This window comes from Helicoverpa armigera, chromosome 11, assembly GCF_030705265.1.
Source record: "Helicoverpa armigera isolate CAAS_96S chromosome 11, ASM3070526v1, whole genome shotgun sequence".
Classification (NCBI taxonomy): domain Eukaryota; kingdom Metazoa; phylum Arthropoda; class Insecta; order Lepidoptera; family Noctuidae; genus Helicoverpa; species Helicoverpa armigera.
The window spans coordinates 1496068-1508605 of NC_087130.1; the positions used below are offsets into that span (position 1 = coordinate 1496068).

The 12538-nt window shown below is 35.3% G+C and overlaps 2 protein-coding genes across 7 annotated transcripts in view; one reads left to right on the forward strand and one right to left on the reverse strand.

Annotated features, from left to right (window-relative positions):
* Positions 1-997: 997 nt before the first annotated feature.
* On the forward strand, positions 998-3837 carry LOC110373693 (mucolipin-3). Its single transcript, XM_021331033.3, has 2 exons — positions 998-1210; positions 1281-3837. Exon 2 carries the CDS (start codon positions 1292-1294, stop codon positions 3101-3103), a length of 1812 nt encoding a protein of 603 aa, XP_021186708.3. The 5' UTR covers positions 998-1210; positions 1281-1291; the 3' UTR covers positions 3104-3837.
* Positions 3838-5638: 1801 nt separating this feature from the next.
* The window catches only part of LOC110373684 (facilitated trehalose transporter Tret1), a 62812-nt gene continuing 55912 nt past the window's right edge, over positions 5639-12538 (reverse strand). For 5 of the 6 annotated variants that reach the window (XM_021331018.3, XM_021331017.3, XM_049850519.2 and 2 more), the window contains exons 2-3: positions 9055-9166; positions 5639-8580 (exon numbers count right to left, since the gene is read on the reverse strand). In XM_021331018.3, coding sequence (XP_021186693.1) covers positions 7223-8580; positions 9055-9166 — 1470 coding nt within the window. In that variant the 3' untranslated portion in view covers positions 5639-7222. Of the gene's footprint in view, positions 8581-9054; positions 9167-10447; positions 10644-12538 lie in introns of those variants that run through there. The other variant, XM_021331016.3, reaches the window with a different exon arrangement.

The window sequence follows — 12538 nt, forward strand, 5'->3', positions numbered from 1 at the left end:
GATAGAGCTAAGCCAAAGGATTTTCATCCATAGACATTCGCTAATGTAGACATACCCTATTTTGATCTGCACCACCCGAGTACATGATAAACTTGCATACTTACCACCTATTATCGGGCTAATAATCCTGTGGCCCGTTTATTTGTGTGCAATCTTTTGTAACTTATAAAAAGATTGCAAGACTTTACTTTCTGTATTTCAGTGTGACCAGCCATAACTTGCAACTCTGCAACTAAATGGCAACTGAAGGTCGACTGGTGGGAATATGTCATCGATATATATGTACTACGTACTAGATAGAACGTTCCGAACAAAAAGCTTACCACACTGAACTGCAGTGTAGACTGTGCAGTGCCCAAAATGGCAAATCAGACCGATTTTGACACCTGCGTCAGATGGATGTCTATGAAACGACAATTATAAAATAGAAAATACATATCAAGGTATAAACTTACACATATAAACTATTCGAGAGTCAAGTTAGTAAAATTACACGCTGTTCATGCTATTACAACGCTTGTATATCATACTTTTCATTTGTAATTCAATTTTACAAATATGCATTAATTTGTTCCCGCCCGCCATCTTAAATTATGGATTAAGAAAATCGTGCAGAAACAGATGTGCCATAAAACTGGCAGTAGGTAAAATATCAATGAAAACAGACTTCACTTTGTCATGGTATGTTCTTACTTTCAAGAAAAAATAATTAAATTCGCGAAAATTTGTGATAGCCCTCTTAAGAAAAAAAACATCGTAATTAATATTAAAAACTCTAAAAATAAGTTCCTGGTTTTAATATATTACATGATTTTGAATTCACTTAGATATAAACTTTTTGAGTAATGAAAAATGTAGGCAAAATACGAGCGACACTTCAGCAATTAACATCAATGAGGATGACTACATGTCACAATACGTCAACGAGATGTCAACAGACGACATAAGCGGGTAAATTATTTGTATGGATGTTCTTGTCTATCGCTAGAATATTATGTCAATGGAATATGTCATGTTCTGTTGACATCCGTCAAGTCAACTCAGCTTTATTTTCCTCCTCCTTCCGTGCTTTTGTGGTGGTTTGTGTCATCGTAAAACAAATAATCAAATATCTTGGAACAAAGAGTCTGATATCTATTTGATACTTGCAATCTTGACGAGATTTCTCTCCATATTGTTGTGTGAATACGAGATCGAAAAATAAACGAAGGTATATTTCTATAACCCTGTAAATGTCTGTAAATCACCTGACCTTTGTTTATCAACCAAAATTATTATAGAAGCAATAACAATGGAGAGTATCACGTCCCCGGCGGAGACGACGTGCTCAGAAGGTGAGGACGAACGAAAAGTAGCGGGAAGCAGTGACATGAACCATGGAAATCATCAAGGTTCTTCCCCCCAGCGCTCGACTTCGTACAGCGAACTCAATCAAATGGAGGAAAAGATGCGACGCAAGCTGCAGTTTTTCTTCATGAACCCGATCGAGAAATGGAAGGCCAAGCGGAAGTTTCCATACAAATTTGTCGTCCAGGTGATAAAGATTGTTCTAGTTACGTTCCAATTGTGTTTGTTTGCACACAACAGATATAATCATGTCAATTACACTTGGGACAACAGAATCACGTTTTCACACCTATTTCTCCTGGGCTGGGACTCCACCAGAGAAATAAACGCATATCCCCCTGGAGCAGGACCTCTTGCGGTTTACAAAATAGAAGAATTTTATAACACACTAGATTATGCATATGAAGGATATTCGAATGTCCTAACAAATGCAATCGGACCATACTCATATAATGATGAGAGTAACATTAAGCCTCCGCCTGTGTTCTGTCAATACAACTACAAACAAGGTATCATCAATGGCTTCAACGAGAGTTACGAATTCAACTCAGAAATTGTCGAGACATGTTTGAATTTCACAAAAAAGGTAGATGATGAAGTGTTTCGTTCTAAGTCATTCATTGAAGCAGCAGGGTTAAATATAAGCTTTGCCTCATTAGTACGAGCTAAACTAATGTTTTCATTAAAAACAATCAACTTCAGAGCAGCAGGACCTATCACTCCACCAGACTGCTACAGATTTGATATTGAAGTCATTTTCGATAATGAAGACCATGACGGACAAATGTCTCTAATTTTGGAGGCAGAACCTTACAAGTTGACTTGCAAAGGAGACACTGCATACATTACGGATAACAAAATAGACCAAGTGCTGAGAAGTATACTAAATATTCTTGTAATCCTGATATGTGCTGTATCTTTTATTTTGTGTAGTAGAGCCATTTACAGAGCTCAGTTATTGAAAGAGCTAACGGTACAATTCTTCAGGCGAGCTTATAATAAAGAATTGAGCATGGAAGGCAGATTGGATTTCCTCAATGTGTGGTATATAATGATCATAGTCAATGACATGCTCATCATAATGGGATCAGCAATAAAAGAGCAGATTGAACGAAACCAGTTTACAAATGACCAGTGGAATGTGTGCTCTCTCTTCTTGGGCACTGGAAACTTACTTGTATGGTTTGGAGTATTGAGGTATCTTGGTTTCTTCAAGACGTATAATGTAGTTATACTGACATTGAAGAAAGCAGCACCTAAGATCTTCAGATTCTCAATCTGTGCATTACTGCTATATGCTGGCTTCATGTTCTGCGGTTGGCTAATCTTAGGCCCCTACCACATGAAGTTCAGGTCACTAGCTACAACCTCTGAATGTCTTTTCTCTCTTATAAACGGAGATGACATGTTTGCTACCTTCTCTATCATGTCTAAGAAATCACCGATGCTTTGGTGGTTTAGCCGTGTGTACTTATATTCTTTCATAAGTTTGTACATTTATGTAGTGCTTAGTTTGTTCATATCTGTTATCATGGATGCGTATGATACAATTAAGCAGTATTATAAGGACGGGTTCCCTAAGAGTGACCTGCATCAGTTTATAGGAGAGGCTAACATTGAAGAGGTCTCTTCAGGCCTGTACAGAACACAAAGTTCAACATCTCTTAATGCAATAATGAATTCACTTTTCTGTTGCAATTTTTATAGAAGTGCATACTCAAAGATTGGCGGAGGAAGTTCTAGCTTAAATCTTTAGACTAATATTTGATGTAAACACACCATGCTGTAAATATTTAATCAATTTATTATTATCTTAAGAGTGTGTTAGATAAATTGTTTATTATCTTTGTTTCATAATTTATGATAGGCAGCTAAGTTACAGCAGCATAAACCTTATTGGTATTGAAATAAAGTTTATTATTGTTGAACAGCATAATCATGGGTGTAGCCTGGTGTCCCATTTATTACAGGGACATATTTCAAAGTAAATAACCAGGTATTTTACTTAAAAAATTATTTTATAAGTATTTTTAATTACGTCCCAGTTTTTAAATCTCATTATAACTTATGAAAATTTGCAGGCCTGTCTTCCCAAGTAATTGTTTTCGAAACAATATAATAGAGCTTGAAATATTGTTATAAAATCGTTTCTGAATAGTTGTATACTCGTTTTAGTATTTTTTGTTTATTTGTAAGAGTAGTTGTGTTTATAAATATAGATTTTAATCGTTACCAAGCTCACCAAAGAAAATTTACCAAACAGTAACTAAAAACGTTAAAAAAATGCGGGTGAATGCTTGTATCAAAGTACAGTGTTGCCATTAGATATTTTTTTCTAATTTTGATTTTACATCCGAGCAAAGTAATTTTAATAAAATACTATTTTTAGTCGAAAACTTGTACCTTAATATCACTTTAGCGTGGATAATTCTGTATATTTTAGTACTGAATGTATAAAATGTAATGAATACATTATTTTTTTATTGCAAACGGTTGTTTTGATCATATTTCACCGCAATCAGGACAATAATGGTATTGCACCGACTTATATGCAATAGGTATGCATATTGAGGTCATATGCGCTCAGATAACTGAATAGGTAGGTAGCATATCGCACAGAACTGCTTAAATTACAAATTATACATTGCTGGTTTCGTAAGTTGGTATCAAATGAAGTATCTAAGAAAACAAGCAATGGAATGAAAATGAATGTTTATTAGAATGGGTTGATTTCTGTTTCAAAACAATATCTTTGTATGTAGTTACCATTTAGGTATTTGCGGTTTGTTTAGGGCGGATAGTCATGAGTCAGGCAGAGTATCAAATCAGGACTTTGCATTATAGCTGTTCTAGTTTGTATGATACTTCTTTATTTGCTGATGTTTGTTTACTTATACTCTGTGCTCTGAACTATGATGCAATGCATTGCAGTGTCACGTGAGGAAGCGCCGAATCATAAGTAGGTACCTATAGTATGTAAACGATGCGCAGTTAACAGTTAGTACCAAACATAATTATCTACCTAAGTAGAAGTACCTACTACATAAATATGTAAAGGCCCCAGTACACGTTGGCCTGTGTTGGGCCAAGCTGTGCAGTCCACAAATGTAGGCCACGATCAAATGGTGTTTACACATTGGCGCATGGCTCATTCCTGCCTGGCAAACCACTTGCGATGGACGTCGAGGTAGTTACGGCTGCGGCTGTTTATTTGTACAATACCATATATATTTATATTATACTACACTACTATATATATTTGTATTATACTACACTACTATATTTACTATTATATTTATTTTTACACGCAACACAAAAGTGTACTATCCTCAGCGGTCAGTGACGAACTAAACATTGGCCGAATGTGTAAACACCACACGCCAAGCTGGGCCAAGATTCCTTTGATGTGTGCCCAAAAAACCGACAACTCGCCGAATGCGCGCCAACCTTGACAAATGTCCGCCAACCTGCACCAATACCCCGTGTACACATTGGTGATGGCGCGTATTGGCCGCACTTGGGCCAACGTGTACTGGGGCCTTAAGTGTTCTTAAATAACCGCTGGGCACTTTTCCACCGACTTCCCAAAAAAAGAGGAGTCAATTCGAAGGTTTCTTTAATATTCTACTACCTAACTATTTTGTAAAGGACCCATCTACGATTCTTCCTTGGCATACCTATTTTGTGTCTTAATTTGGTGGGCAGACCCCAGCCACGTAAGCTGGTCAAGATAAAGTGGCCTATATAGACATCTAAGACATCACACATACCCACTGACTGCACATAAATACCTAGACGACTGTTGCTGAGAGCATGCTAGGAGCCTACCAAATAACCAATGCAATATATCGCTATTCTGCGTTTCACACTTTTAAAGAAATCTCTTTATTTCGAACAAGTACCCAGTTCTTTATGTTGTTATGGATGGAAAAAAATCATCCGAATTGAAAATCTCATCCTTTTTTAGAAGTTGGTAAAAAATGGTATGATCAATCACAACAGTTTTTCCAACAAAACTATTTTCATCTTGTTTTTACCACAGGATTTAAAAATAAGTAAATCTCTCGTATTGGTGTTGGTATTTTTAGTAGGATTGTATGCATGGAGCAAAGTACATTCTATCTTCCTTCCGAACAAGAACTTGCTACATAAAGTATATATATCCATTGACGCCCACTTTCTAGTAGTTCGACTACGCAGACCGAAGCAATCCGTTACGTAGAAAATGCGTGGGTTGATAACTTCTAAAGACGTAACGTTGTCTGAGGTTCAAGGGAACAAAACTTCCAAATACATATTTTCCACATTTATTATCGCTATAAAACTTATTCTAATAACAATATATACAACCACATTATTCTTACAATATGCGAGACATGGGTCTTAAACGCAACTCCCGAAATCTGTAGACCTTTTGAAAAATTAAGTAGATTAGGAACATTCTCAAATAATTTGCATCATTTAAAAAATATTATAATTTACACTAGTTTCCAAATAACTTGCCTGAAATATGGCAATCGCATTGGCTTTAGGCAAGTGCATTTTATTTTTAATATAATATATAGGTACTATAGTTTAAGTTATAACAAGAAAATAATTAAGCCAATAAATAAATGCATTCAACATTTCACTTACAAGTATAATTAAATTAAATCTGATAAACATTTTCAAACATCATTTAAATTATTATTTACTTTTTCTGATAACATTTGAGCAAAAACTGACAGGTAAAACAGTTTTCATAAAAATAAATAAATAAAAGTTTTTAATAAATATTTTCACTAGTTCATAAAATCTCGCAATATCTGCACTACGTAGACATTTGTTTTATAAGTTAGATGTATATTAATTAAATTAGCAAATATATGCATTTCATATAAAACTTTATACAATAATATCAACATTATGGCATTTAGATATGAGAGACTTTTGTTATGGCGGCAAGCCATATAGGCGGGTCCGATCCAAAGGTTCCGTAGCAAATTCATTTTAATATTAATTAATTAACCTACATACATCAATTAACAATTAGTCCAATAGAGCATTTTTTTCTACAATGCACAAGATAATTTCACAAACACAAACAAATCTATTATCAAAAACTATGATTATCTGAATATTTCTTAAAGTATACATTAAATATCTCTCGAAATATAGTGATTATCAAGTCCTAGTTATAAATCAATTGTTTGTGTAGAAGCAAAATTATCCTGTACATTCTAGAGATAAATCTATTTATTTACATTCTCAACGTGACGAAATGGAAAGTGGTATAGTAATATGAGGTGTCTAATCATTTTGCCTTTCCAACCGGTTATCAATTTACCAATGCCTAAGATCTATAAGAACATGCACACATTACATCGATATTACATGTTCTATATTGTAGACGTATAGTTACAAAATTGTATGTGACAATATGTATAGGATTTTTGTATAATTAGGTTGGTTAGGGACGAAGATACACAGTGGACCTTTGGGGTACGAAACCCTGAATATATATTTTATACACATTTTAAAACCACTTAACTATTCAGCCTAAACATTAAAACTATTATTGTTACCATGTTAATCGCGATAAAATTCCATCTGGGAAATTCGTTCTACTTACAACTGAACTCATAATAATATGCACCTACAAAAATTCGTACAAGCTGCCTCAGTGACTTGATATTATCATAAATTCTAACAAATTTAAATAAATAGTTTACAGCGCAGCGTAAAACCTATAACGGTACATCTAGAAGATACATCATATTCTTTGGTTCTATAAATTATATTGCTTATACCGAAGCACTGTGACGCCAAAAAAATCTCTAAGTGTAAGTCTCAGTACAAAAATACTATGTGATGTCGGTCAGTCTGTATTTGTGGTTTATTTCTTTTCCTCGGGTCTCTGTTGGGGCCTGCCGCCAAGCATGACCTGGATCTCATCGACGCTCTTGCCTTTCGTTTCGGGAACGACGAAGAAGATGAATACGAACCCTACGAGCATGATACTAGCGAACAGCCAAAACACTTGACCAGCGCCGATAGCAGCATTTAACGAGTTGAACGTACTGGTGACTGTGAAGCTGAGGAGCCAGTTGAAAGTACCAGCGGTCGAGCCCACGAAGGCCTTGATGTCGATCTGGCAGAGCTCACCGGCCATCATCCACGGGATGGGACCGAATCCGAGGGAGAACGCAATGATGAACAGAGAAAGGGAAACAAGAGGCAGCCAAGTGATAGCCTGCACGATATCTGCACTATTTCCGTGAGTTTGTTGCAGGAAGAAGTATACGCCCAGGGCGGTGGAGCAGACACACATGACCAGAGCAGAGAGCAGCAAGAGAATACGCCTGCCAAGTTTGTCCACAACCAAACTGGAGATAAATGTGGCAATGACCTGAATAACTCCGATAATGATAGTGGAGATTGTCGAAGGGATTGTAGCGCCAGCATCGGCGAAGATCTGGGAAGCGTTGAAGATCACAGCATTGATACCAGAAAGTTGTTGGAACAACATCAGGGCGTAGCAGATAAGAATGGCTTTCAAAGCAGTCTTCTTTCTAATAGCAGCAAGGTAAGACACCTGGTTTCTTTGAGACTCTTCAGCTTTGAATTTTAAGTTGTTAAGTTCGTAATCTACATCGTAAGCGCTGCCGCGGAGCCTGATCAAAGCGTCTTTAGCTTCTTCGTGCTTGCCCTTCATGACCAAGAAGCTGGGACTTTCAGGCATAAAGAAGAATATGATACCAAAGACAATAGGAATGCATGTACATAGAATGTTGAAGACGAATACGGACGTGTAACCTCCTACAACATACGCAAAGAGGATACCGATTGTTATCATGAGTTGGAAGTAGCTTCCCAAGGTTCCTCTGATGGAGTCCTGGGCTATTTCACTGGTGTATGCGGGGGCTGTGACGCAGAAGGCACCTCCAGCGACACCGGTTATAAACCGGCCGGCTATTAGCATGCCCACACTTGTGCCGAAAGTGATCAGCAGCCAGCCTAACGTGAATGGTACGACTAGGAGCAACATAGTATTTTTACGTCCTATCCTGTCCATTACTAAGCCGATCGGGAAACAAATGAAGGCAGCTCCGAGGTTGATGATGGACGAGATCCAGTCTCCTTGCGTCTGTGATACTGAGAAGTCGTAGTCTGTGCTGCTGGCGTTGGTCAATTTTACCATGACAGGGGCTGACCATCCCAGCATAGAACCGGCCGCTAACGCGCCCAACGTGGCTGGAAAACAAAGAAACAACGAATAAATATCACATTTAAAAGTAAACGATTGTGTCTTTTATCTATAAATAGAATAGAAACTATAAAAACATCGCATAGTTACGCACACACATGCAAGTTTCTCGTAGTCATGAATAAATCGCACCTGCTGGTAATTAGCATAACTTTAGCTAAGTACTAGAGCTAACACATTGCAATGACGCAGTAGCGAACAGAAACTAAATATTTACATTATTTTTAAACCCTTCATACATCAAGGAAGGAATCATGCAAAGAACACCAAAAACCATTAGAATTGACGCGATGTTTAAAAATATGAATTTTGTTGGATTTTACCTCACAGACATTTAAATAAAACTATTTACGGATTTTTCACCTCACAGGTTTTCATATTTATGCATGGAACCCTAAAATTCTTAAACCCTTAAGTGACTCCTAGTAAGTTATTTGCTAAGACAAAGGTTGAATATTAACCTGCTAGAGCTGCTAGGTACTGCGGTAGCTTGCGGCCGGAATCCCCTCGAGGCTCCACCAACTCAGCCTGTGAGACACCCATGTCAGCCATCGTGCCGTTGCCCTCTGGACGCTGGAAACAAACAGAATTCACATGTTAATTACTGTTATCAAATACTAGCTGCTGCCAGAGGTTTCATTCTTTGGGAACCTCTGCATAAAAAGTAACCTACAGCCTTCCCCGATAGATAGGCTGTCTAACACTGAAATATTTTTTTAAATTGGACCTGATTCCTGAGATAAGGGAAACTCTTAAGATTTATATTAAGTATAGATTGAAGCACTGGACATAAGCAGCTTTGTCCAATAAAGCAGCACTGGATGCTTATAACAGCTTTTTTGGAAATTAATTGATTGGGAAGCCTGTGTTCATCAATGGATGTCCCATACACAAGATTATGACGGTTAAATATTGAGGGAATGAAAAAAAACAATACTATAGATTTCACATCTTTTTTTTGTTTTATTATACAAATATTATTTTGTTTTGTCTTGAATGTTATATGGCATGATTGAAACATAGCTTCTATCAACAATATTACCTATTGGACATAGAAATTATTTTAAGGAAGTAGAATAATAGTGCGGAACAACATTTTATGATATTCATTTTGTTACTATGCAGATAATTATATCTGTATCTGCTTTAAACATTATATAGTTTTGTTCTATCTAATCATACATTACATCAATTAAGTCATTAAGTATTTACAAGATTTTACTGATACAAATCTGTCTTATGATGACAATCATACAGAGACAACATGAGTGTAAAGTTTTTATGCTGAGGCCATTTCTATCTTACATAAATATGTTTTCTTTCAAATACTACTAGTATTCATATAAGGCATTGGAAAATTATATGAATTGAACATGCATAGGTACTCATACTTGAGATGCAGGTACTTTAATTACAAGGCCACTACAATATGGTAAAGTAAAAGTTCCTAACAAGCCTAGAAATTACCTCATTTCTGTTTGCCTTACAGTACTTATATTGATACTTAAATAAATACTAATTGAGTTTTAATTAGGGTAGGTATTCTGAAGAAAAACTAAGAAAAAACAAATTGAAGCAAAACAAAGTATGTTGATGACCTACACAAAGAGGAATTAATTGAGAAAGCGATAATAACCCGCATTGCTGCGCAAATCCTTGTAAATAACTACTTCAAGTACGTATTTTGTGCAAACAATAAAACATTTTCTAAAAATAAAACCATTTTGAAGGTAAAGAAGATAAAAATAGTCATCAAAAAGGTCATTTTAAGACTTTTAAAACTATATTCTATGTAAAAAATGCCACGAAAGAGTCTAGTTATCGTGTTCTAGCAATAAAAAAGTTATAAGTTACCCCATCTCGAAAACCATTGCTGAAACCAGAGGCGGGAATTGCCGCTAACAATGGTTCTCTCTCCGGATCACTGCCTCTACGTCTGTACAGTGAAGATCTCATCGTGGACGGTAAAAAACTTAATGTTTATTGAACACGAACACAACCACGTATTACGCTTTATCAGAATATAGTGTTTTTGTTTACAGATTTACAGAAACACTGCACAAAACAGCTGACGTATCATGTTGACAGTGAAATTGACATTCGATATCGGTGTTGCAGGTTTAGAATACAGATAATAAATGTTGCTTTTTCTGCGCAGTTTATTTTTATCACTAACTATTTATAAAATACAATAACAATGATCTATTATTAAAATATGTGGAATGAACTGTTTATTATTTTCTCGCGATTACATTAAGCCGTTTCAGAATGCAAAGGCAACATACCTACTTGTAACTGACTGCTCTGTAAAATCTTCCAGGCGTTAAGAACTTTCCTACTTCAATCCATTACACAGAAAGTGTAAGCAAATTAATTTATTCCTCGTGTAGCAATTTACCTAGACAGCTCGTTAATCTTAATCCTTCACAGCTTGCTTATGAAGGTATTACCATAAACTCGTTTAATATTGTACCTACGTGTAATAAAGAATGTTGCATAACAACTAAGTAATGTGTTTACTAGGTATTAATGCACCTACTATTTAAGTACCTGGCTATAAAATAACGCTTAGAACAAACATTTTAGTTGTTTCAGGTATACTTTTTATTAACTGAATAAGTATAGAGCCAAATCACAGTTTGACGATAATTACACGTTATAAAATCAAAATGATACTAAATTGGTCAATATGTCATCATGTGTACCTAAATAATAAAATTATTGCAGGTTGCAAGGTGTTCGACCGTACTTGACATTGGCAATTGATTTCGCCCTTGACTCTGTTCATTAGAATAAATTGACCGAATCAATTCGACGGTAATTATTTGCATACAAAGTCGTGTAGTTTTCCAAGTTTATAAATTTTCTTTCCAACTGGTTCCATAGTTTATTGGCTGGGACTTTTCAACGTGGGTTCGATTCTTGGGCCTTGCGGCAGATACCTAATGAAAGCTTATCATTTCATGATCATTTACAAAAAATTATCCCTTTATAACCATTTACTCTATAGTCCTGAAAGATTTTCTTAACATTACACATTTAATAGCTGAAGAAATTTTACCGTTAGTAAATGCTAATCCTCCTTTCTACATCTTTTAGAGCCTTTTAATTACCTACTTACTTATTTGCCAATAAGTCATTAAGTAGGTACCTATAGTATAAAACAAAACAACGCTTCATAAAAGTTTTAAATGCTTGTAAACACATTGGTTAAACTGCTAGTAAGATGCAGTTAACTTTCTAGTGATAAGTCGAAAGTTGTATTCTACTGTTTTCTAAACTGTATAAAAATTGGTAAATTATAAGATGTTTTTTTTATAAAGAAAATCCTAGGTACTTATCTTTTTTATTTATATGTCTTGTCGTCAAATTTCGATCTTGTAAGCATGATGCCAATAATTGTAAGATATTTGAAAAAATGTGATACCTAGCTACGCAACACCTATCAAATAATTAGTGTGATAATAAAAGAATTAAAAAAAAATATGCAAATAATGTCATAAAAGCTTTCAATAAAAACGAAATAATATGTCCGTGTCATAATTTGAGTTATACTTACTTATCGTTTAATATAATTTTATAGCTAAGTATATTGGCGATAGATACGTAATACGATATGTAACAATGCGACATTTGTGCAATTCTGTTATGAAAATAATGTTCGTGGAAATGTCTCGTTTCATGCATGTTTGAAGTTACTCAGTCAACGCAATGAAGTAGATTATTAATTTGAAAATTGAAATTGAGTTTTACCTACGCTTTTTAGTTAGAACAATAGAAACACTTTTCATTAACCTGTTAATGGTTTTCTAAGTATGTGTTCAAAATCATTTGCGTCACAGTGTTTTATTTTTGTTGTGAAAGTAAAATGCAAAATGTAGTAAATATCTCCAAAAAATGTTTTTTCACTGTGAAATAAAAGCAAGACACTTTTCTATATCTAAA

Coding starts and splice junctions, on each gene's coding strand:
- LOC110373693 (XM_021331033.3), top strand. CDS start 1,292: ATGGAGAGTATCACGTCCCCGGCGGAGACGACGTGCTCAGAAGGTGAG.